The sequence below is a fragment of the Rhinolophus sinicus genome, chromosome 14 (assembly GCF_057876585.1).
Source record: "Rhinolophus sinicus isolate RSI-liver-muscle chromosome 14, RSI-T2T, whole genome shotgun sequence".
Classification (NCBI taxonomy): domain Eukaryota; kingdom Metazoa; phylum Chordata; class Mammalia; order Chiroptera; family Rhinolophidae; genus Rhinolophus; species Rhinolophus sinicus.
In genome coordinates, this window is record NC_142514.1 from 82206961 (window position 1) to 82229037 (window position 22077).

The following is a 22077-nucleotide window of genomic DNA, read 5'->3' on the forward strand; positions in this document are numbered from 1 at the left end:
TTCTATCTTAGCAGCACTCTGTAGCTCTTATGGCTCATAAAACATTCTTCTTTCGTCATGTGTGTGAACATACGGGTGTGTAAGAAAACAACTGGAGGACAAGAACAATCTCATTTTTCTTTATCTCTTAGCCTGGTGCCTTGTGCATTTCATTCCTTCATTCAACGAACATCTATTGAGTTCATACAATAACTGAGATAGGTGCAATAGTCACTAAAAACGTTCATGGAACTGAACACCACTAGTTTCAAATATCCTTTTATTGTACCAGTAGGTCTCATTTAACATTCATGCCCCAGGTTTTAAATTTCCAGATTGAGACTTTCTCATTTCTGTGCACTAATCCGGAAACAAAAACTCTGAAAGTTTAGCCTTTAAATGTATTAACTATGTACACGCCGTTCAGTCTACCTTGTTAGTAATTCTTTCAAATGCACGCCAGCGCCATGCTACGGAGGACTTCGGCCCAGGATAGCAAAATTTTGGATAGCATGCTGGAGCAGGGATTTTCACCCAACTCTGACAGGCGCGACGGTAATTAATTTCTCTATAAGGACACCAGGGTAACGAATATGAAAATTTGGGCAGCACGCACTCAGTACCATTCCGGGAGAGTCCGAAGCCCCACTGCCTTCCGCGCAGCCTACAGAACCGGGCACTAGCTCGTGCGGGGCGGGACTCGCTTTCTTCAAGGAACCTGAGACGAGCCCCGCCCCGCCCCGCCCGCCCCGCCCCCTGCCTGAGCCCGGAGCCCCGCCCTCCCGGCAGGAAAGGGCGGGCCCGACGCGGCGGCCCACCCTCGCTCCTGCTTTCGGATTCGGGCCGCGACGGGGCTGTGCGTGACCGGCGCTACGGGCGAGCGCCATGAGCGCGCGCCCGTGCCTTTGACATCCTCCGGGATGGACTGTGGCCGTGTCGCCGGCGAGAGGCCGAAGCGCCCGCGGGACCGCCAGCGGCTTCTGCTCTTCCTACTCGCAGGCCGCTGTGGGAGCCTGGGCGGCCGCGGCGTCCTGGCGAGCCGTTGCCTGTCTGCGTTTCCGGGAGGTCTTGGGGTACTGCGCCCCCGCATCCTGGCAGCCCGCGGCAGCGCGTCACGTGCCTCCGCACTGCTCCTCCTGGTGCTCGTGCCCTCCCCGCGCCTGGCCGCTGCGGCCCCTCGTAGGCCGCTGGGAGATTGGGAGCGCTCGCGCCCGGGGACTTCGGCTCCCCAGGCCGGGCGCGGCGGCACGCGGAGGTGTCAGCTGGGTCTCGCCCCGGGCGTTGCCTGTGCCGCAAGCGCCCTCCACCTGTGCCACGGCCGGGTGGCCGCCCTCGCTTCCTCGAAGAGAGGTAGGGCCGGGCGGGCGGAGGAGAGGGGGCTCGTCTCTCAGGGCCGGGGCTGCGGGGCGGGACGAACTTTGGCTTTGACCTCCCCTGGCGAAAGGCGGGGAGACCCAGAGGTCCGGTCAACTGAGGTCGCCACGCTCCTTCTGGGGCGTGGGGACGAAGGTCTGGCGGGCCCCGCCCTGCTGGTCCGCGGTAGCCTGGGCTTCGCCAGCTAAGAAAATCAGAATTACTCGGGATCCCGGGCACTAAGGTTTTGGCGCAAAATTGGAACGGGATGCGGGGAGGGCAGTAAGCTGATGCACGCTTCGGTGCAGAGCTACCGCGAGGGCGCCGCCGTACTGGTGGCTGTTTTGTCAGGTACTCAGCTTGTGGCTACTTGAGTGAAGGATGTGCAGGAGGCTTGAAAATTTGAGAAGCGCAGCTCTGGGAAATGAAGGACTTGTTTACAATTTCATTTTAAACTTGAATGGATTCGGTAATTCATTAAACACTAACGCCTACTCTGTGCCTGGCACTTTCCTAAATACTTAGAATCTATCAGTCAGCAAAATATTTTTCTTCTTGGAAGTTAATTATGGCAAAGGAGATGATACACATATATATTTAAATAGGTAGATACAGATATAATTTATGTATACATATACAATTTGCATATGCATATATAATATTTATATATAAGCTGATAAATACTATAGAAAAAAACAGGTGGTAAGGGTTAGAAAATGAGGTGGGCCTCCAGTTACGAATTTAAATGACGTCATCAGAATAGGTTTCATTGAGAAGGTGACTTTTGACTAAATAGTTGAAGGGGGTGAGGGCGGTCACTGACCTGCATGAGATTAAGGAAGTCTAAACAGGCTCAATTTACTAGATAGTAAGTTGTTGATAAAAAAAGTCATTTTGGCTAATATTAATTAGCAAACTTGGCAAAAATACCATTTTGGGTAGTCCGTCAGTAGCCATTCGTAACCACTCTGATAGCCTTTTTTTTTTCCCCTCAACTGAACCACCCAGTAAATGTTGGCTGCATCTAAAATTTAAGAATACCTTTGGCTGGAGGAGAAACTGATTGGTAGAGCAACAAAGTGAAGGAAGCTTTACATATTTCTGTACTTTGCCTTTTGGTGCTTTTTTTTTTTGACAAACTGGAAACTTGTGATTTATTTTCCGTTGTAATTCAAAATTATGGGGCCAAAGGAGGAGTGTTGTTTCTCATCAGTTTTCTAACGTTGTATCAGTAAGGTGGTAATGTTGGATTAGTTTCAAATGCTGTCATTCTTCACAGAGTGTGGATGGATTCATAAATACCGGAAACACAGCCAAACCAGTTAAGGAAGCATGTAAGCCCATTATCAGCAGATGAGAGTTTTCTTCTTTGGTCCTCAGCCTACTGGTTTGTTTGGTGCCCAGGGTTCTCAGTAGGGCTACTTAGACTTACCGTGTTAGGAATAGGAAGTTTGTATTTAGTTCCTTCCTCTATTCAAGGCTAACTTGGGGCTTCTTTTGTAAGTATGTGTTTTTAGTATCCTTTTGGTATGCAGAAGGTCCCCCAGAGGAGAATTACATATTACACTTTAACATAGCTCAGTTTACTTGCTTCCTGGTTATTCGTGGGAATTCATGGTTCTTGGGCCTCATTTTGTTGTCACAATAAAGGAGGAAAAGTGAGTCAGAGGTGTTCTGAATGTCAGAATAGTGCTGTGTTCTCAGGCATTGCCCTTTGACAAGCTGGCATTCACTTTCCTTCAGCAAGGGTTGGAGGGCCAAGTGGGAAGTGGCCAGCCCTTTTCTCCACTTTTCAGATAGCAGTGTTTCTTTGAAATAAGCTTGCAATTGAAATAAAGTCCGATCGTTTTTGAAAAGAAAAGAAACCTACAGTATTTAAATTGGAATTAGCTCTTGCTCAGAAAGTAGTGATACTTTGTTTTGGGGGGGGGTGTTTGTGTGTTGAGTGTGTATATAAGATGTTTTGTTTTAAATTATACGAATTTTGTTATTATGTTATTAAAAACAAGGAATTTGGGATGAGAATAATCCCATCATTCTTCACAAGCCAATTCTGGACTCGAATGTTTTCAAGCTCCCTACCCCCTGGCAGAGTCCAGCACAGTTCTAAGGGTAGTGTGGCCTGCAGAGGGAACTTGGAGACGTACATTCATTCATTCACCCCTCACTGCTGATAGAGCTAGGTCTGTTCTCTGTCAGGCAAACATTCAGGATTTCTTCTCATGGAGGCCAATTTTTGTCGAGGACTGAAGATGAAGAATGAAAAAAGAGGTACTCATTTATGTGAAAAGAGAAGACCATAGGTGGAGAGCATCACTTGCTCCTATGATTTTTGTGAATGTGAAATAAGATGTGCCTCCTTTAACACAGTATCTGTTACCCAATAATTGTTGATACTTTTACTATTTTTGCCGTTGTTGTGTCTTCTGATCATGATCCCAGGCCCTGTCCACACACATAGTGGACTCTCAGTTGCTGTGCCTGGACATTATGATTCTGCCCCCTGATCATAAGTGGCTGGGCCCATCAGGGCCTCTCGAAGATCAAGAGGTTGGGTGTGCCCACTAACTGGCTGTGTGGCCTTGGACAAATGTCTCAACCTCTCTGAGACTTAGTTTCCTTGTATGGAAAATTTGTGTCTTAATAGACTTTCATCCCCCATAGGATTGCGATGAGGATCAAATGAGTAGCATTTAGCATGGTGCCGGGCACATGGTCAGGACCTTTAGATAGTAACTATTCGTGTTACTATTGATCCATTTGACTTCAAGTTGAGTGCCTGTTATATACCAGGCAGTGTTCTAAGTGCCGCAAGTAGAGCAGTGAACAAAACTAGGCACACCCTACCCCTGCAGGGCTTAGATTCTAGGAGAAGAAAATAAACGATAAACAAGGAAACATGTCTGGATGGGAGCTGTGCAACAACGAGCATTACAGCAGGTTGGGTCTACTGATATAGGGTGTTTAGGAAAAGGGGTAACATTGAGCTGTTCACTGAATGTTTTGAGCTCACCTTCTAGACTTTTGTGACTTGCTTGGCCAACGGAATGTGAATAGAAGTGATAGTTGTCACTTCTGAGTGGAACTGCAGAGCCACTGTGTGGTTCGCCACATTCAAAAAAAAAGGCACCAACTTTGTAAAAAGGGAAGACTAGGTGAGGAGGGAAAGGAATTGATGTCAATTTTTCTTTCTAGACAGTTTCACGATCCAAATCTTAGAAATCATACTGTTGAATTTTTTGTTTTTAATTTTTTTCTGGCCTGCAGCATGCCAGGCCCTCTGCTAGATGCTGACAATACAAAAATGACTTAAGACTGGCTGCCCTTGGGACTCTTGGATTAATATATGGTACAGATATGGAAATAATGTACTGAGTGTCATGATCGAGCCATCTGTACTGGGCTGAGAACACAGATAAGGGAGCAATAAAGGCTGCTCCCTGACCTGGGTGGAGTAAGCAGAGAGAAATGTAAATTTTATAACCAGAACCAGAATATAAGGGGTGCTTAGTAAATTGTCAAATTAAATGAAGAGGGGTAAAAGGGATACTTGAAATTTACCTGTTAAGAAAGGAGAGCAAGCCAAGCTTAAGGATGGAATACCGAGATATGAAAGTTCAGGAAACAGAATAGTTTACGTAGATGGCTAAAAAGCAAGCTGAAAGAGTAAGTGTGGGCTAAATTGTGACACGCTTTGTATGCCTTGCCAAAGGACCTTATAGTACAGGCTAGCGGTTCTTTGACTCTAAAGGCCTCTTTTAACCATTAAATGCACACATACAACAAAGAGTGTTGCATTTTATATTTTGTCAGTCTGCAAACAGTGAGTGGTATAGAGTGATTATTGGATCTCCTGCACTGATCTTGATGCTAATTGACCACAGCAACCCTGCTCTTTCAGAGTCGCCAGTAAGTTGGGGACCGCTGCTCTAAGCTTGCAGAGAAGAATCAGACAACGTCTGTGTCACGTTTTTGCTTACTCGCAATTTCTTTTAGAGTTTTTAGGGGTGAAGGATTGAGAATAGTTGATTAGCTGAAGTATCTTTCTGGTTATTTAGGAGACCTACTGAGAAAACCTTTGAACTTACAGTTAGTAGATGACTTATCTCGTCTACCACTCTTCTACAACACCTGGCATCGTTGAAAAGTAAGGACAAATATGTAGCAAGATTTTCATATAGCTATGTTAATTACATTTAAGTGAAAGTTTTTTATATTGTTCATCTCTTTTTATTCCTTTGCTGTCAAAATGTCTTTTTAAAATATGATTGTAATAGTAAGAAGCTATTACATTTAAATGTCCATCTTCACAAAATTGCAAATTGGCACTGCAGTTGTTCCATATTTTTAAAAATTATTTTGGTGGTTCTTGAAATACAAAAACCAGGAAACTATTACTATGCTACCTCTTTCAAATGAGTACCTTGAAATAAGTTTAAAAATGGGTTGGAATCTGTGGTTAAGTGCATAGAAATTCATAAAAATGGTGATATACAAATTGTTAGGACATATCTCTCTAAACATAGGCTTTTGCAAAAACATTACCAGGAAAGAAAACTACAGATCAATGGCACTTATGAATAAGGATACAGAAATCCTCAACAAAATACTAGCAAGCCAAATCTTGCAATATATAAAAAGGAGTATACACCGTAACCAGATGAGATTTTGTCCCACAAACACCAGGTTCATTTAACATCTGAAAAATCAATTTATATAATGCACCATATTAACAAAATAAAGGAGAGAAATTACATGATCATCTGAAAAGAAAGAAAAGGTATTTGACAAAATTCAGTGCCCCTTCCTGATTACAAAAAAGAAAAAACAAATTAGGAATAGAAGGGAACTGCCTCACCTGATGAAGGGCATCTGTGGAAACCCATGGCTAACATCGTACTTAATGGCAAAAGATGGAATGCTTGCCCTCTAAGGTCAGAAACAAGGATGTCTGCTCTCACCATTCCTCAACATTGTACTAGAAGTTCTAGCCAGGGCAGTTAGGCAAAAAAGTGAAAAGGCATCCAGATTGCAGAAATTGATAAAACTGATCCTAAAATTCATATGGAAATGCCAGGAACTCAGAATAAAAACAATCTTGAAAAAGAACCAAGTTGGAGGACTCATTTCCTGATGTCAAAACTTACTACAAAGTAATCGAGAAAATGTGGCACTAGCATAAGTACAGACATATAAATCAATGGAATAGAATGGAGAACCCAGAGATAAACTCTTATATTTACAGTCAATTGATTCTGACAATAGTCACAAGACAACTAAAGGGAGAGAATAGTACTTGGACACCTGGACATCCTATCATCAAAAAGGATGAAGTTGAACCCCCATCTCACACATAACAAAACAACTCAAATGGATCATTGACCTAAATGTAAGAGCTAAAACTAAAATTATTGGAAGAAAACATAGGTGTAATTCTTTATGTACTGCAATTAGCCAATGATACCAAAAGCACAAGGAACAAAAGAAAAAATAAATTGGACTTCATTAAAATTAAAAACTTTTGTGCTTCATCAGGCACTATCAAGAAAGTGAAAGATAACCCACAGAACGGGAGAGAATATTTGAAATCATATATAGATAAGGAACTCATCTCTAAAATATATGAAGAACTCTTACAACTCAGCAATAAAAAGATAACCCAATTTGTAAAAAATAGGCAAAGGTCTCAATAGATATTTCTCAAAAGAAGATATTCAAACGTCCAATAAGCACATACAAGGATACTCAGCATCATTAGACATCAGCGAAATGCAAATCAAAACCACAATGAGATACCCATTAAGATGGTTATAATAAAGATAATAACAAGTGTTGAAGATGTGGAGAAATTGGAACCCTCATACGCTGCTGTTGGAAATGTAAAATGATGTAGCCACTTTGGAAAGCAGTCTGACATAAACTTATAAGGTTAAAGATAAAGTTATTATATGGCACAGCAATTCCACTTCTAGGTATGTATCTAAGAGAAACATGTCCCCACAAAATTTAACACGCAAATGTTCATAGCAGCATTATTCATAACAGCTCATAATAACCAAGAAGTGGAAACAAGTGTCCCTCAACTGATGAACAGGTTAAAAAATTACTTTGTGTGTGTATTTATACAATGGAATAGTATTTGGCAATAAAAAGAAATGAGGTACTGACACACACTAGAAGGTGAATCTTGAAAACATCATGCTAGGTGAAAGGAACCATTTACAGGATACCACATACCTTACAATTCTATTTATATGAGATGTCCAGAGTAGGCAAATCCATAAAGACAGAAAGATCAGTCGGTGGTTGCTGGGAATGGGAGATTCGGGAGATTGGGCGTAATACCTAAAGAACGTAGCGTTTCCTTTGGGGTTGATGACAGTATTTTAAAGTTGATTGTGGGCATGCTTATACAATTCTATAAATACACTAAAAGCAATCAAATTATACACTTGAAATAGGTGAGTTGTATGGTATGTGAATCATAGCTCAAAAAAGCTACTGTAATACAGATGGCCAATAGACGTATGAAAAGATGCTCAACATCACTGATCATCAGAGAAATGCAAATCAAAACCACAATGAGATATCACCTCACCCCAGTCAGAATGGCTATCATCAACAAGACAAATAATAACAAATGTTGGAGAGGCTGTGGAGAAAAAGGAACCCTCATACACTGTTGGTGGGAATGCAGATTGGTGCAGCCGCTGTGGAAGGCAGTGTGGAGGTTCCTCAAAAAGTTAAAAATAGAATTACCATATGACCCAAAAATCCCTCTCCTGGGTATCTACCCAGAAAATCTGAAAACATCGATCCGTAAAGATATATGTGCTCTGATATTCATTGCAGCTTTATTTACAGTGGTCAAGACATGGAAACAACCAAAATGTCCTTCAATAAATGATTGGGTAAAGAAAATGTATTTATACACAATGAAATACTACTCTGTCATAAGAAAAGGTGAAATAGTGCCATTTGCGACAACATGGATGGATCTTGAGATTATTATGCTAAGCGAAATAAGTCAGACAGAAAAAGCAGAGAACCATATGACTTCACTGATATGTGAGATATAAAACTGAAAGCAGCAAAGGAACAAGACAAAGAAACAAAAACTCTTAGACACAGACAATAGTTTAGTGGTTACCAGAAGATAAGGAGGGAGGAGGGATAGTAGTAGAGGGTAAAGGGGATCAAATATATGGTGATGGAAGAACTGACTGGGTGGTGAACACACAATGTGAGACATAGATGATTTAATACAGAATTGTACACTTGAAACCTATGTAGTTTTACTAATCGTTGTCACCCCAATAAATTTTAATTTAAAAAAACAACCAGATAGGCTTTGAGGTATGTCTGATTATTTTATGTTGCTGAGTTGTTTTTGTTTACCGTAGGTCCTGTTTTGAACCCTATTGTCCTTTTTTGTTCTAGAGCTAAGCCTCTCTGCTGGGTGCCTGCAGCTGGGGCGGAGAAACCAAGATTTCGCCTCTTTTGGGAATAGGAAGCTCTACTTTGACACCCATGCCTTGGTGTGTTTACTCGAAGAAAATGGTAATCCTTTCTCAATGGTCATTCAGTGCCATAGAAAAACGCTATAAATTATGACTTCTCTTATGGTTTCATCTACTTTCTCATGTTTCTCTTTGACTTTTAAGTCTACAAGTAATCTTTTGATCAGTCTTCATTTTTTTAAGTCCTCGTTTTCGGTTGAAGGACATTTTTTCTTCCTCAATACAATTGAGATTTTTCTCACATATTTTGCCCAAGTGAAGTGTATTCTTGTAACGTCACTCTGGAAATATAGTATGATAGAAAAAATGTAGACACAAGTCAGCAAAACTTAGGAGTGGTTCCTATGCCAACTGTCTGAAGCACTAAAGTGATAGTTTTATTATTGTGCATCTTGTGTGCTTTTAAAATTTTTATGAAATTAAAATGTTACTGAACAGCAATTATTGGTAATATCAACTTATTATATTCTTTTTAACAAATATTCAGACTAACATTTTCCTTTATTGCTATTGAGTCAATATAAAAGATTGCTCTGACATTTATGGCATTTATTGAACGTACACTTAGTAGATAGGTAACATTCTCATATTTAATCTTATGTAGACAAATACACTAATTATAATTCTCTATACTGTGATACATATTCTCAAAATCAGAATCTTGAACATCATAGATTATGGCTTCGAAATAAACATACCTGTTTTTTACTTCATTGTATAGTTGTTTATCCAGTTGGGCATGTTCTTATCTGCAAAGCTGCCCTCTGTAGATGTACTTCACGTGCACAGATCAAAGTGATGGAATGAATTCTGTGCTCATGTGGGGGAGTGAGAATCTCTGGGTTCAAACTGCTGGGTTCCAGCTGTATAGCCTAGGCTGCCCTTTCTTCCTTCTCAGTGTCCATTTCCTCATTGGTAACGTGGGCATAATAAGAATCCTTTTGAGTATTAAATAAGATAATGCACTTGAATGCACGTTGGAAAAACTGTCAAATGCTGTATAGTAATTTTTACAGCTTTTCTTCTCAAACTTGAAATAGTAGGCCTTTTTTTTTTTTTTTCCAAAATACGTTTTTCATTAGTCAAAAAGAAAAGTGGAAGTGAGAAGGGGGCATCTAAAATTATCTAGATAAGCAGAAGTCTTCCTACTTTTCTTTTTTGTGGACGTTGTGTGTTTATAGTCAAGGTAACCAATTATAAAAAGAGATATTAGAGATAACGGGGGCATTTCAAGATACACTAGGTGTTTGATGATATTAAGGAGCATCAATAATTTTGTGAAGTGTGACAATGGCAAGGTAGCTGCAGTGGACTTAAGATGGCCACCAAACCTTCCTCCCAATGTGAGGTGGGGTTTATTTCCCCTCCCTGCCTTTGAAAATTTATTTATTTGTTTTTGAGAAATAAAAATTGCAAATGTTTAAAATGTGATGTTTTCATATATGTACTTCCTGCTTTTCTTGATTTAAAACCTTGACCTATGAATATTTGCATATTTCAAGACCCGTGATGTTAGGCACCCACTGAAGTGTAAGGTGTAAAGGCACTGAGAGCATGATGGGATGTCAGAGTTGTCTGGGTTAGGATAAGGCCAGGAAGAACCCTTCAAGGAATATTCCATCCTTTATCATTTTCTCCAGAGTTAATGTCTCCTGATGGACAAAACTTCCTATGTATCTGTTATCTCACCAACCCTGATTGTGTCTTGTTCTTTCATTCCTACAAAAATTTAATTTGTATCTGGTAACCCATTAGGTTTTCAGGTTTAACTTCTGCTTTTTCTTATCCCTTTCACCTCCCATACTGGTGGTAATAAATTATAAGGCTTTGGAGTTTATTTGTTTTATTATCAGTGTAAGTTCTCTTCTAGTCTCTGTTTTTCTTCATAATTGCCAAACCTCATTATGTTTAACTGTGAACTCTTAAAGTTTTAAAAACTACAAAACATACATTCATTTTCAAAAAATTAGGAAGACAGAAAAGAAACAAAAAAAACTATTCTGAATCCCAATACCCCACGGCTAAACAACGTTAACATTTTGGAGGGTAACCTTTTGGTTGATTTTTCTAGATGTGGGCGACAACCCACATGTTAAAAATTAAAGGATTTTGAAAGAAATGAAGGGAGTAGGTCTTTGGAGTTCTTTTTGGTCTCCTTTAAATCTGTGTCTTTGTTTGTTGTTGTTTTTTACACTATAGTCCTATGCTTAATCTCATCTACATTGTATCAGTTATAACTTTATTCAAACTAATGTGCCATTAATTAATTACAAAAATCAACAGGTTCTTCTGAAGTTCTTACAGATGGACGTATTTAATAGAAAGAGTTATTTTCCAGGGACTTGGTTTTAAACATTTTATTAGAATTTCCAATGTGAAATACAAGTTACTATCCAAAGTTATTAAAAACAGTAATACTGCTTGAGTTGAATATTTGTATTAGGTTGGTGCAAAAGTAATTGTGGTTTAAAAGGTTAAAAATAATTGCAAAAACCGCAATTACTTTTTCACCTAATATAATTCAATGCAGCATCATTTATTGAGTATCAATATTTTTTTCCAGTTTGGGCCCCTGTCACTAGTGACTGACGAGAATTGTGGAGGAAAAATGAAAGAACTGATTTTAACATTCTGTCTTTTAACACATTAAATTAACTGACAACTAAATTACTATTTGCATAGTCAATGATTTGACTGATTTATTCTAGATATAAAATCACTGAGCTTTTCTACTTAAGTAAATTATATCCTGCTAATATATACATTTTTAAATTAAGGAAGTCACATCCATTGTAGAAAATTCAGACAATACAGAAGAAAAAAATTACCTAGAATCTTTGTTAAATTACAAAAGCAAATAATTGTATCTATAATTTTGAGTCTTGCTTTTTTTTTCACTTGACCTTGCATTGTAGGCATCTTCTGTGTAATTAGACACTCTCTGAAAACATGATTTTTGACAGCTAGGGAAGATGTTAGAGAACAGTTAGCCCAACCCCTCATTTTACATGAAACAGTCTCAGATGTGTTATACTTGTCCAGAGTGACGAACATATCATTGCCTGTGACTGTAGTCTCTTCATTCTCCTACCTCACTAGGCTTTCTACCAGCTTCCAAATGTGTAAGTTTGCATTTTCTCCCTTCCTATAAAGGATTTTTTTTTTTTTTGACAACTAGAGTCTCCTGAGTATGATTGCCTTTGTGTGTTTGCTTAGGGTTTACTACTCAGCAAGCAGAAATCATTGTGTCTGCGTTGATCAAGATCACGGAGGCCAACATGGAGATCGTCTACAAAGACATGGTCACCAAGATGCAGCAGGTCAGCTTCATCGGGACACCTTAGCAAACTTAAAATCTAAAGGGAGGATGTTACTTGTAACATACATTTTTGGATAATATGTTGAAAAGCGTGTAGTAATTTTAACCATAGTTGAGAGGCAGATGGTTGCAGTGGCATAAAAAATATGTGTTCATAGTGAACTCTAGTAGAATGATGCTTGTAAACTGACTGTTCCAGTCGACCGTACTTTAGTAAATGGAGACACGGCCAGAGTTACAGCAGCGTGTTCTCAAGCTATTGGTCGTCAGACTGCCACCCTTTCAGCTGATTCTCTTGATAATAACATTGGACTTGAGTTTTTATTCATTTCCTTTTCTCATTTTAACACAGAGGATGACCTTGCTGAACCTCTTTTTTGGTGTCCACATTCTTCTAGTTTCTCATTAAGATGGCACCAGCTAAAAGGTGAATTTCCTAGATTAGACTGGGTTCTATGTTTTGTTCTTCTTTTCCTAGGAGATCACTCTTCAGCAAATAATGTCTCAGATTGCTAATGTGAGAAAAGACATGATTATTTTGGAGAAGAGTGAATTTTCAGCCCTCAGAGGAGAAAATGAGGTAAGACTACACAGCCACTCACAGTTATAAAATGCTTTATATTCGGACATTGAGATATAATATGCAGACACAGAAGTGCACAGGTAAGTATATATCTCGATGAGTTTCCATAGGGTGTACACTGCCAGTCAACAACATCACCGGTCCACCAGAAGGCCTGCCTGTGTGTCCCCTTCCAGTTACTCCTTCCGCAGAGGAGACCACTGTCCTGGCTTCTATTACCATTGACTGGTTTTGCCTATTCCAGAACTTCAACTAATGGAATCTTACAGTGTGTCTGGCAGCACTAGATCCTTCTTTTTCATTGTCTACAGTGTTATATGAATATGCCACATTATTCTACTGTGATGCATATTAGAATTATTTCCCTTTTGGGATTATTATGAATACATGCTGCTGTAAAATATCTCTTAGTTTGTTAAAATGTGGCATATGGGATCAGCGTTTAAATAAGTGCTGTCTGTGCATCTTCCTTTTGTTCTTAGTCCTATTGAAGTCCCTTAAAGGAAGTTCATTTATTACCTGTTAGTCTTACAAGAAACCTGGCAAGAGTCCTTCTTTTGCTAGAAAAAGGTAAAGTTTGAAACTCTCAGATGTGTCCTTGAAGTCAGCTGTTTGAGGGCAGTTAAAAGAAAAATTAAAGGAGGTATTAAAGACAGCAAGGCCTCTGAAGGCAAATGTGTATGTTAAAAAAAGATTGTACTATCCTAGCATGACAAATAATCACTTCTGGTACTGAGACTATTCAGTTATGTTGTATTGTGAGTGTAGCCGACTTCGTGTTGAATGAAGGAAGAACTTGAAGAACTTGTGCATAAATACGTGTTCTACTGTTTGTTCATTATCAAATTCTATATTTTTCTTCTAACCTCCTAAACATATCCTTGACTTGTTTCTTTTTAATGTGTTTTTAGAAAATAAAACTTGAACTACATCGGTTAAAACAACTAGTAATGGTAAGATCCTCATTCCTGTTTGCTTGTTTATAATTAATAAACTAAGTAATAAATATGTCAGAAATAATATACATGTTCTTAAAAATTATGTTAAATATTTGTGTACTATGTCTCCAAAGCACACATTGGAAGATTTATCTAAAAACAAGCCAATAAGTAAATTCCTGACGTCTGTAACCAAATTCATTGAGAACATTATGTTCTAGGAGAAATTAAATAATTTTTAAATAAAAAAATTTCTAAAGTAGCCATGTGGGAACACTTAGTTTCTCTTAGAGGACACTGTCTTTAGAAAATCACATGTGATTTTAAAATGCTTGCTGTGCCAGTTTGATTTTATTTTTAAGTGAAAATGACATTGATGTTAAAGAAGAAAAGATTTTGGTGGGTGTCAGAAAGAAGGCTTTATTTAAGCAATAATGTAATATTTTACTTCTTCGAGTCCATCTCTGCTTTCCAAAGTTGTCGGAGGAACAGCTTTAACCATAAATTCCACAAGGAGATTATCTTGGGAATCTTGAGATTAAAAGCAACAATAACCCACTCTGGGCTAATGTAAACATAGAAGGGGATTATTCGCATATGAAGGGGATCATTCATGTATATAACTGGGAAGTCCCAAGACAGGGCTGACTCCAGACGAGGCTTGACATCACTATCCCCAGCTCCGTTTCACTGTGAGCCCCCTCCTGCCCCTTCCCTGGGCTGGCCCTCGAGGGTGGAAGCAGTGGAGGCAGCTTTCCCAGGCTTCACATCCTCAGAGGGTTTGGATTTCTTACTTTGGATTTATTTCTTTGTTGTTTGCTTTCCCACTAGGATGAAGTGATCAAAGTCCGAACAGATACCAAATTAGACTTCAATCTAGAAAAGAGCAGAGTAAAAGAATTGGTACGTGTCTTTAATAAATAAATGAATTAATTTCTTTGCAGAATGGAATGCTTGGTCAAGTCTAAGTTTATATACAGTTCACAAGTACTGTTAAATATTTACCTGTATATCATTGTCAGACACAGTTCTTTTTAATTTTAATTGTGCTTTGGATTAGGGCTTAAATTTGATGCTAAAAGTAACATTAAAATTAAAGTCTTGGTCAAATCAAGTTTGAATCTTTTTTTTGTTTCAGAGATACTAAATTATGTGTCACTTCGGCATTAATAAAGAAATTCAATCTTGATCTATTTAAAACTGATTTAAACCCTCACAGATCCTAATTTTACAAAAGTTGATTATCTGACTTGAATAATGTTAAATTATTAATATAAAATAATATTAAATTCTATATCAAAATTAAAGATTAAAAAAATATTTCCATATTGTCTGTTTTAAATAGAGAAATCTTAATGACTATTGCATTGTTTTGAAATGTAAATTCTAAACGATTATTTAAGTTATGTTAACTTGAAATTTTTAATTACAAAAAGTAGTGCTGTACATTTGTTACCAAAAAGATGTCACAAAATGTAGGTTGTAAATAATTAAGCTGAAGGAAATACCTACCTGCGCAATAACTTGTGGGATCATGCATAGGACCTAAGAAAACTGGAAATACAGCCCTGCTCTCCTTTGCTTTTCAAAGATAATGCATATAAATACAATTTTTCCCCCTCAGAGTTTTCACATTAATACTTCTTTTTTTAAATGGAGATGTAATTGACATATATTAGTTTCGGGTGTACAACATGACTCAGTGTTCATATACATTGCAAAATGATCACCACAGTTTAAGTCCAGTTAATATCCATCACTGTACATAATTACAAAAATTTTTTTCTTGTGATGAGAACTTTTAAGACTACTCTCTTAGCAACTTTCTAATATACCATACAGTATTATTAACTGTAGTTGCCATTCTGTATATTACATCCCCATGACTTATTTTTGAACTGGAAGTTTGTACCTTTTGACCCACTTCACCCATTGTGTCCATCCCTCGACCCTGACAACCATCAGTCTGTCCTCAGTATCTGTGAGCTTGGGTTTTTTCTGTTGTTTTAGATTCTGCATACAAGTGAGATCACACAGTATTTGTCTCTCTCTGACTTACTTCACTTAGCATAATGCCCCCAAGTTCATCCATGTTGTCACAAATGGCAAGATTTCCTTTTTTATGGCAAAATAATATTACATTATTTATACATATATCACATTTGCACATATATGTGTGTATATATGTATATATATACATATATACATATATACATATATACATATATACATATATACATATATACATATATATATATATCACATTTTCTTTGTCTATCAGTGGACACTTAGATGGCTTCCATATCTTGGCTATAATAAATGCTGCTATGAACATGGGGGTACAGTAAGTTGTGTGTTTTAATAAAGATATGTGTTGGGTTGCCTCTAGTACTTTTTAACCCATCTATCTTCTTGTTTAGGCTTTATTTGAATTTGGTAACATTGGATAGATACTTTTTTGATTTTTAGCATAATAAGACATAGGGCATATAAAGCATTTTTCACTAACACAGAATTGAATACACATGCAGAAACTGAGCACTCAAAATTGTTCACTGTCTTCTCATTTTTTTAACAATTTTCTTTTAATCAAAATGTGCCACAATGATAAATGAAGTTAATATTTAAACCGAAATAGGTACTTAACTGTATTTTGGAACTGCGTCTAGATTTCAAGAGTTAAGTTGAGCTTCGTTATACCAAATAATTATGCCCATGTTACCTGTCTTTCTAGTCTTAAAACACTTTTCAATCATGAAGATGAAATCACTTAGTATCACCAAAATATTTAATGATCACTAGCATATGACTAGTATCTGGAAGAGGAGAAACTCTTTTGGTTACCTGTGTCCCCATGGGTTGTGTACTTAGCAAAAATTTTGAATTCACTTGATTTAGGAAGGTGCCTATAGCTAATCAACCTGGGAAGAAATACACCTTATGTGAGATGTGAGGATGGATTAAAGCCAATGTTAATTTGTGATTTACTAACCTAGCTGAGTTGTTCTTGGTAATCCTAAACTCAGATTACTGTGAAATGTAGGAAAGTAGTATACGGTTATGCAGCTAGCATGTATTTAACATGTATTGATGAAGGTAAGTTATTTGACCCTCTGATTCCTTTGTTTAATAAAGTTTAAGTGTCAATTACATTAACTGTGGTGATATTTACTGCCAGTTTCAAAAGTAGTATGGCTTACTTACAAATACTTCGTTACAAAAGTAGTATGCTTTGGGATACAGGGAGATGGAGCCACATAGAACTTACTTTTAAAAATCACAGCAATGTCAAGATTTACCCTCTTCTCTCTTGTGGCTGAGTCAGTGGTGACTTACTGAAGGCCAGAGTTTAAAGGTGTGCAGAAAATCCAGATCCACCCTGCCCTCTGGTGGTAATGTGATGCATAGCTCTCTCATCTAAAACCCTGGCATTTAAAGATGGAAATGAGCATTCTTTGATCCTATGACTGGCCCTTTGTTTGGGGTTCTGGGGTTTTTTCTAGTTTCCAAGTAATACTGTTTTTCTATTCCCCTGGTATACTTGGGGAAATTTTATACCTGGAAAGTTTCTAGATACTTCAAAAGCATTATTTTCCCCTATAACAATATTAATCTATTATAGATTTTCACTTGTTGAATTAAATCATGGTCCCCACTACTAAGGAGATATGTTTGATTTTGGTCTCAGTGTCAACAAAATTGCACTAAATCTTTGCACAGACATTAACAGCCAAAAGCAAGATAGCATTTTATTATAATTCTGGGAAGAGCTATTAGTTCCTTTAGTAACACTAGGTTGTGACTATGCCTAAGTGGGTTTGCTTGTTTATTTTTAATTAAAACCAACATGTGATGGTTTAGTGTATTTTCTTGTATCTGTGTAGTCACATTGTGTTTTAAAATCACAAAGCAACATCTATATCACAGAATAATATTCCCTGAAACTATTTTTTCCCAACATAATATCTTTCCTGTCTTTTGTCTAAGCCTCGAGTAGTGACCAGTTTTGTGTGTAGTTATGATGGGATAGCTCGTAAATTGAAATTATTTCCCACTTTTTTCAACTCTCTCAAAGCCAACAAGTATATGACTCAGAATCCATCAAAATTGGTCCCAGAGAATGCTGTTGTAATAGTGGGAGGAAACTAGAGACATCACAGCAAAGAGATGAAAAGAGAAAAGCAGCAGAGAGAGAGATGAAGGATGACAAAAGGGAATCCAGATATTGGAGTGATGAATGAACATAAATAAGATACTTCAAAACAACAGATCTAGAGGAGAGGGTTAGGTAGGCTACTTACCCCAGAGGTGATTTCTAGTGTTACGTATTCTTGGAAATAGTTAGACCAGAATATTTAAGGTGCTAGAAAAGGAGGAGACAGAGAAAGGAATAAATCAGAATCTGACCTGACATATTTGTTTCAGTATTCTTTAAACGAAAGGAAGCTGCTGGAAATGAGGACAGAAGTGGTGGCATTGGTAAGAAATGAGACTGACTTTTCTTGGTCATTTTATTCATCTCTGCTTCAGCCCATGCGTGGTTGCTATTGCTTTTAATGATGTGTTATTGGAAAACATATGGAGGTTTAGTGTCCTAGGTTTTTTTAGTTGTGGTAAAATCCACATAAAAATTGCCGTTTTAACCATTTTTCAGTGTACACGTTAGTGGCATTAAGTACTTTCCCATTATGCAGCCATCACCACCATCCATCCATAGAACTATTTTCATCTTGCAGGACTGAAACTCTCCCCATTAAACACTAACTCCCCATTTCCTTCTCCCCCTAGCCCCTGGCAACCACCACTCTACCTTCTGTCTGAATTTGACTATTCTAGGCACCTCATATAAGTGGAATTATACAATATTTGTGCTGTTGTGACTGGCTTATGTCACTTAGCATAATGTTCTAAAGTTTCATCCATGTTTTAGCATCTGTCAGAACTTCCTTCGTGTTTAAGGCTAAATAATAATTCCATTTTATTGCTATATGCCATTCTGATTATCCTGCCTGTGGACACTTGGGTGGCTTCCACCTTGTGGCCACTGTGAGTAATGCTGCTGTGAACGTGGGCAAGTAGCTGCTGTAGTCCCTGTTTTCAGTTTTTTGAGTATAAACTCAGAAGTGGATGGTCATAGGATTTTTTTGCGCTTAACCAAATACTTGATTATCTTAATAAAAATTTAAATCTCAGTTATTGAAGAATAATAAAGAATGGAGATAGATGTCTTCATTGTATTTTTAACTCATGGCATGCATTACTTGTTTTCCATCCTCTGTTACCTTGGACCTCTGAAACCTACAAGAGACTTCCATGAGAGACTTCCATTGGATGTTCCTCTGGAATAGTTTTCTACTCATCCAGGCATTTATTTCCTTAATCATTACCTGAATTGTTAGCCATAGGGAACTACTTACTTGCTCTAGGATTTTTAGTGAAGCATTTCCAGTGCTTTTATGCATTAATGAAATATGACAACCCCTTTATAACATCCGCCAAACTCACTACCCTTTGTGGGTAATTATGTATTTAGTTTAACTGTATTATATTGGGCAAAGAACATAAGTAGGCCTTTGGTATAGCCAAGCCTCATAATAATAAAACACTGGTATTTGAACATAAAAGAAGAAAACTTTTAAAAATGTGAATAGACATAGTGTCAAAGCACGCACTGGTGGTTTCAGATTATCCAAGACTCCATTCAGTTTTGAAAAGCATTTTTTGTATACCTTTCACTAAGAAGGATTTACAAGGATGGGACCTATTCATTGCCACTGAGAACAGACTGGCTTCATAATGTTAACCTTATTTGTGGAGCAATCTATAATGTACAAAAGCTTTTTTACATGGCTTACCACATTTGATTCTCTAAACAGCCTGTGTGAAGGCAGGGCTAATGGTACTTATGTTTCCTTTTTTCAAGCAGAAGGAAACAGCCCTACATATATTAAAAGCCCTGACCAACACAACATAGCATGAAGATAGTAGAACTAAAGACTAAAGCCCAGTCTGTTTAATCTTACCCCAATTTCCCTTGACTGCACCCTATTGGGAAGGAACTCTCAGGACTGAGAGAGAAGATGTCATGGTATATCCCAAGAGGTTTGATGCTATGAATCTCTTTCTTTTAAAAGCATGCCCAGCAAGATCGGGCCGTCACCCAGACAGACAGAAAGATAGACACTGAGGTTGCTGGCCTCAAAACCATGCTCGAGTCGCACAAGCTTGATAATATTAAATATTTAGCAGGTAAGCTATTTTGTATCTAAGTAGTTAAAAGAAGCTGAAAAGAAAATAAATAACATTTATAAAATAAGTCAGTGACAGATAATGCATTTCACTGATTCTAACATACACTTTTTCATATTTTAATCTCTCTGAAATTGGAAGGTGTCTTATAATTTCCAATAGATGGAGTATCATAATTGGCATATTTTTTCTTTCTTAATAGTAAATAAGGAGATATTTTGCTTTTGTAAATTTTGAGCCAAAAGAGGAAAAAAGATTTATATACAAAAAAAAAATTACTTAGCCATTATTTAAACTCAAATTTAATATTTTGGGTTGATCAATATTTTAGTAATAATAGTGTTTAGAAGTGAAATTTTGCTCATAAAGTTAAAGGGGATGTCCCTATGCACCATATATATATGTGTGTGTGTATATATATATATATATATATACACACACACACACACACACACACACACACACATACATACTTTGTGACCACAGAATTTTTGTGATTCTAACCTTTATTAAAAAGTTTTCTTGACTACTGGATACATTTGTACTTTGAAGATAATGATTTCAAGACATGGAGTTTTTTTAATGGGCAAGTGTTTCATGGAAACAAATCAGTGAACAAGTTAGGTTTCTGGAGTTTTTTCTTTTTTCTTTTGGTGGAAAGGTAAATAGGTGTCTGTATGTTTTCTTAATAAAATGATATTCCCTCCAGTAACTGCTAATATAACTAATACTATGCTCAATTATTTTTTTCTTACAGGGTCTGTATTTACATGCCTAACGGTAGCTCTGGGATTTTATCGCCTATGGATATAATAAAATATCTATTTAAAGAGATTTCTATTGTTTTGCCTTAATATCAAATTATTGTGCTTTTTTCCCCTTGTTTCAAATGTTAAACCTGATTTTTGTTTGATGCATATTATTTATTTTATGCAAATTATGGACATAACCAAGGTAAAGAAGTCAGGAATTGCATAATGGCTCCCTTTTTCTGTGTAGTTGACTTTATAACAGTGAGTGGTGGTGGACAAAGCATGGAAGACTCCACTCAGCTGGATCAGTGAACTTGGTCTAACCTGTGGGACATACCAACAGTTAATATTTGTATAACTCTGCACTTTTAAATCCTTTGTCACATAGAGGATTTGGGTCTCCATGTAAAAGGCACGTTGGCTGTACCAAGTGCTGAAGAATCACTGAAACTAAACCTAGAGCTCCAAGTCCTCCTTACTACTCACCCCGTCCTTAACATCAACCAACCCTGTGTTGGAGGGTTGTGTTTCAGCTCTAGTTGGTTGGTGTGTTAATGATATAGCTGTACTTTACATCCACAGGAGAGTGTTTTCTTTTAATTCCATTTCTTAGTTACTGTTGGGGTTATTTTTTAGGTGCCTTCCAGCTGGACGATCTAGTTGCCTAATGAAGTGTTGTAATTGTAATGGGGACTCTTTGTACCTCTAGATTTATCTCCCTCTCATTTGCTCCTTCTTTCTCTCCCTCATGATTTGAGAGCTATAATAATACTCCACTTGTGTCATTGCCTGCCTAGAAAACTTGCTAATTCTCAGCATGGATGTCTGCTTCAGTTTGGGGGACAAGGTCTACTGGTTTTCTTCTGCTTTTTATACAAGGGAGGTAGTTTTCCTTCTGTAGCAATAGCTAGATGTTTAGTTAGTATATGCACTTGTTAGAAAGGCCTTTAATGAATGTGTCTTTGCTACACAGACCATAGGCTTTCAAAATCAGAGAGCTGTCATACCAGGAACCATCCAAATGTAGGTGGATTTCTTTGGTGGTTAAAGACATTCTTATACCCACCTTATCTCTATATTTAAAACAAGTAAATTCATAGAAACAACTGGGCTTGTTTTGGAGAAGCACAGTTGCTTATTTGAATAACGGGTGTGTGGGACAAAATAAGCATTTTAGAAATTAAGGCACGGCTAGCACCTTTTCTGCCTTTCTCCACATGCGCACGTGTGCACGTAGTCTGCCACAGTGGAGAAACCACTTAGAGACTTCCTGATCAACCTGGTGGGTTAGATACCCACCGTCACTGTTCCAGCCACACTGGCAAAAAAGTTACCTTTTGTGCTTTGGATGTCATTTCTAAACTTTGGAAAATATAAGTCGTTG

General features: G+C 37.8%; 1 protein-coding gene across 1 annotated transcript; it reads left to right on the plus strand.

Annotated features, from left to right (window-relative positions):
- The first annotated feature begins 767 nt into the window (after positions 1–767).
- Positions 768–20775, plus strand: MCUR1 (mitochondrial calcium uniporter regulator 1). The gene is made up of 9 exons (XM_019743002.3): positions 768–1329; positions 8773–8892; positions 12069–12172; positions 12650–12751; positions 13666–13707; positions 14524–14595; positions 18118–18171; positions 19827–19941; positions 20699–20775. The coding sequence occupies exons 1-9, from the start codon at positions 900–902 to the stop codon at positions 20752–20754; spliced, it is 1095 nt and encodes a 364-aa protein (XP_019598561.2). The 5' UTR covers positions 768–899; the 3' UTR covers positions 20755–20775.
- Positions 20776–22077: the final 1302 nt, after the last annotated feature.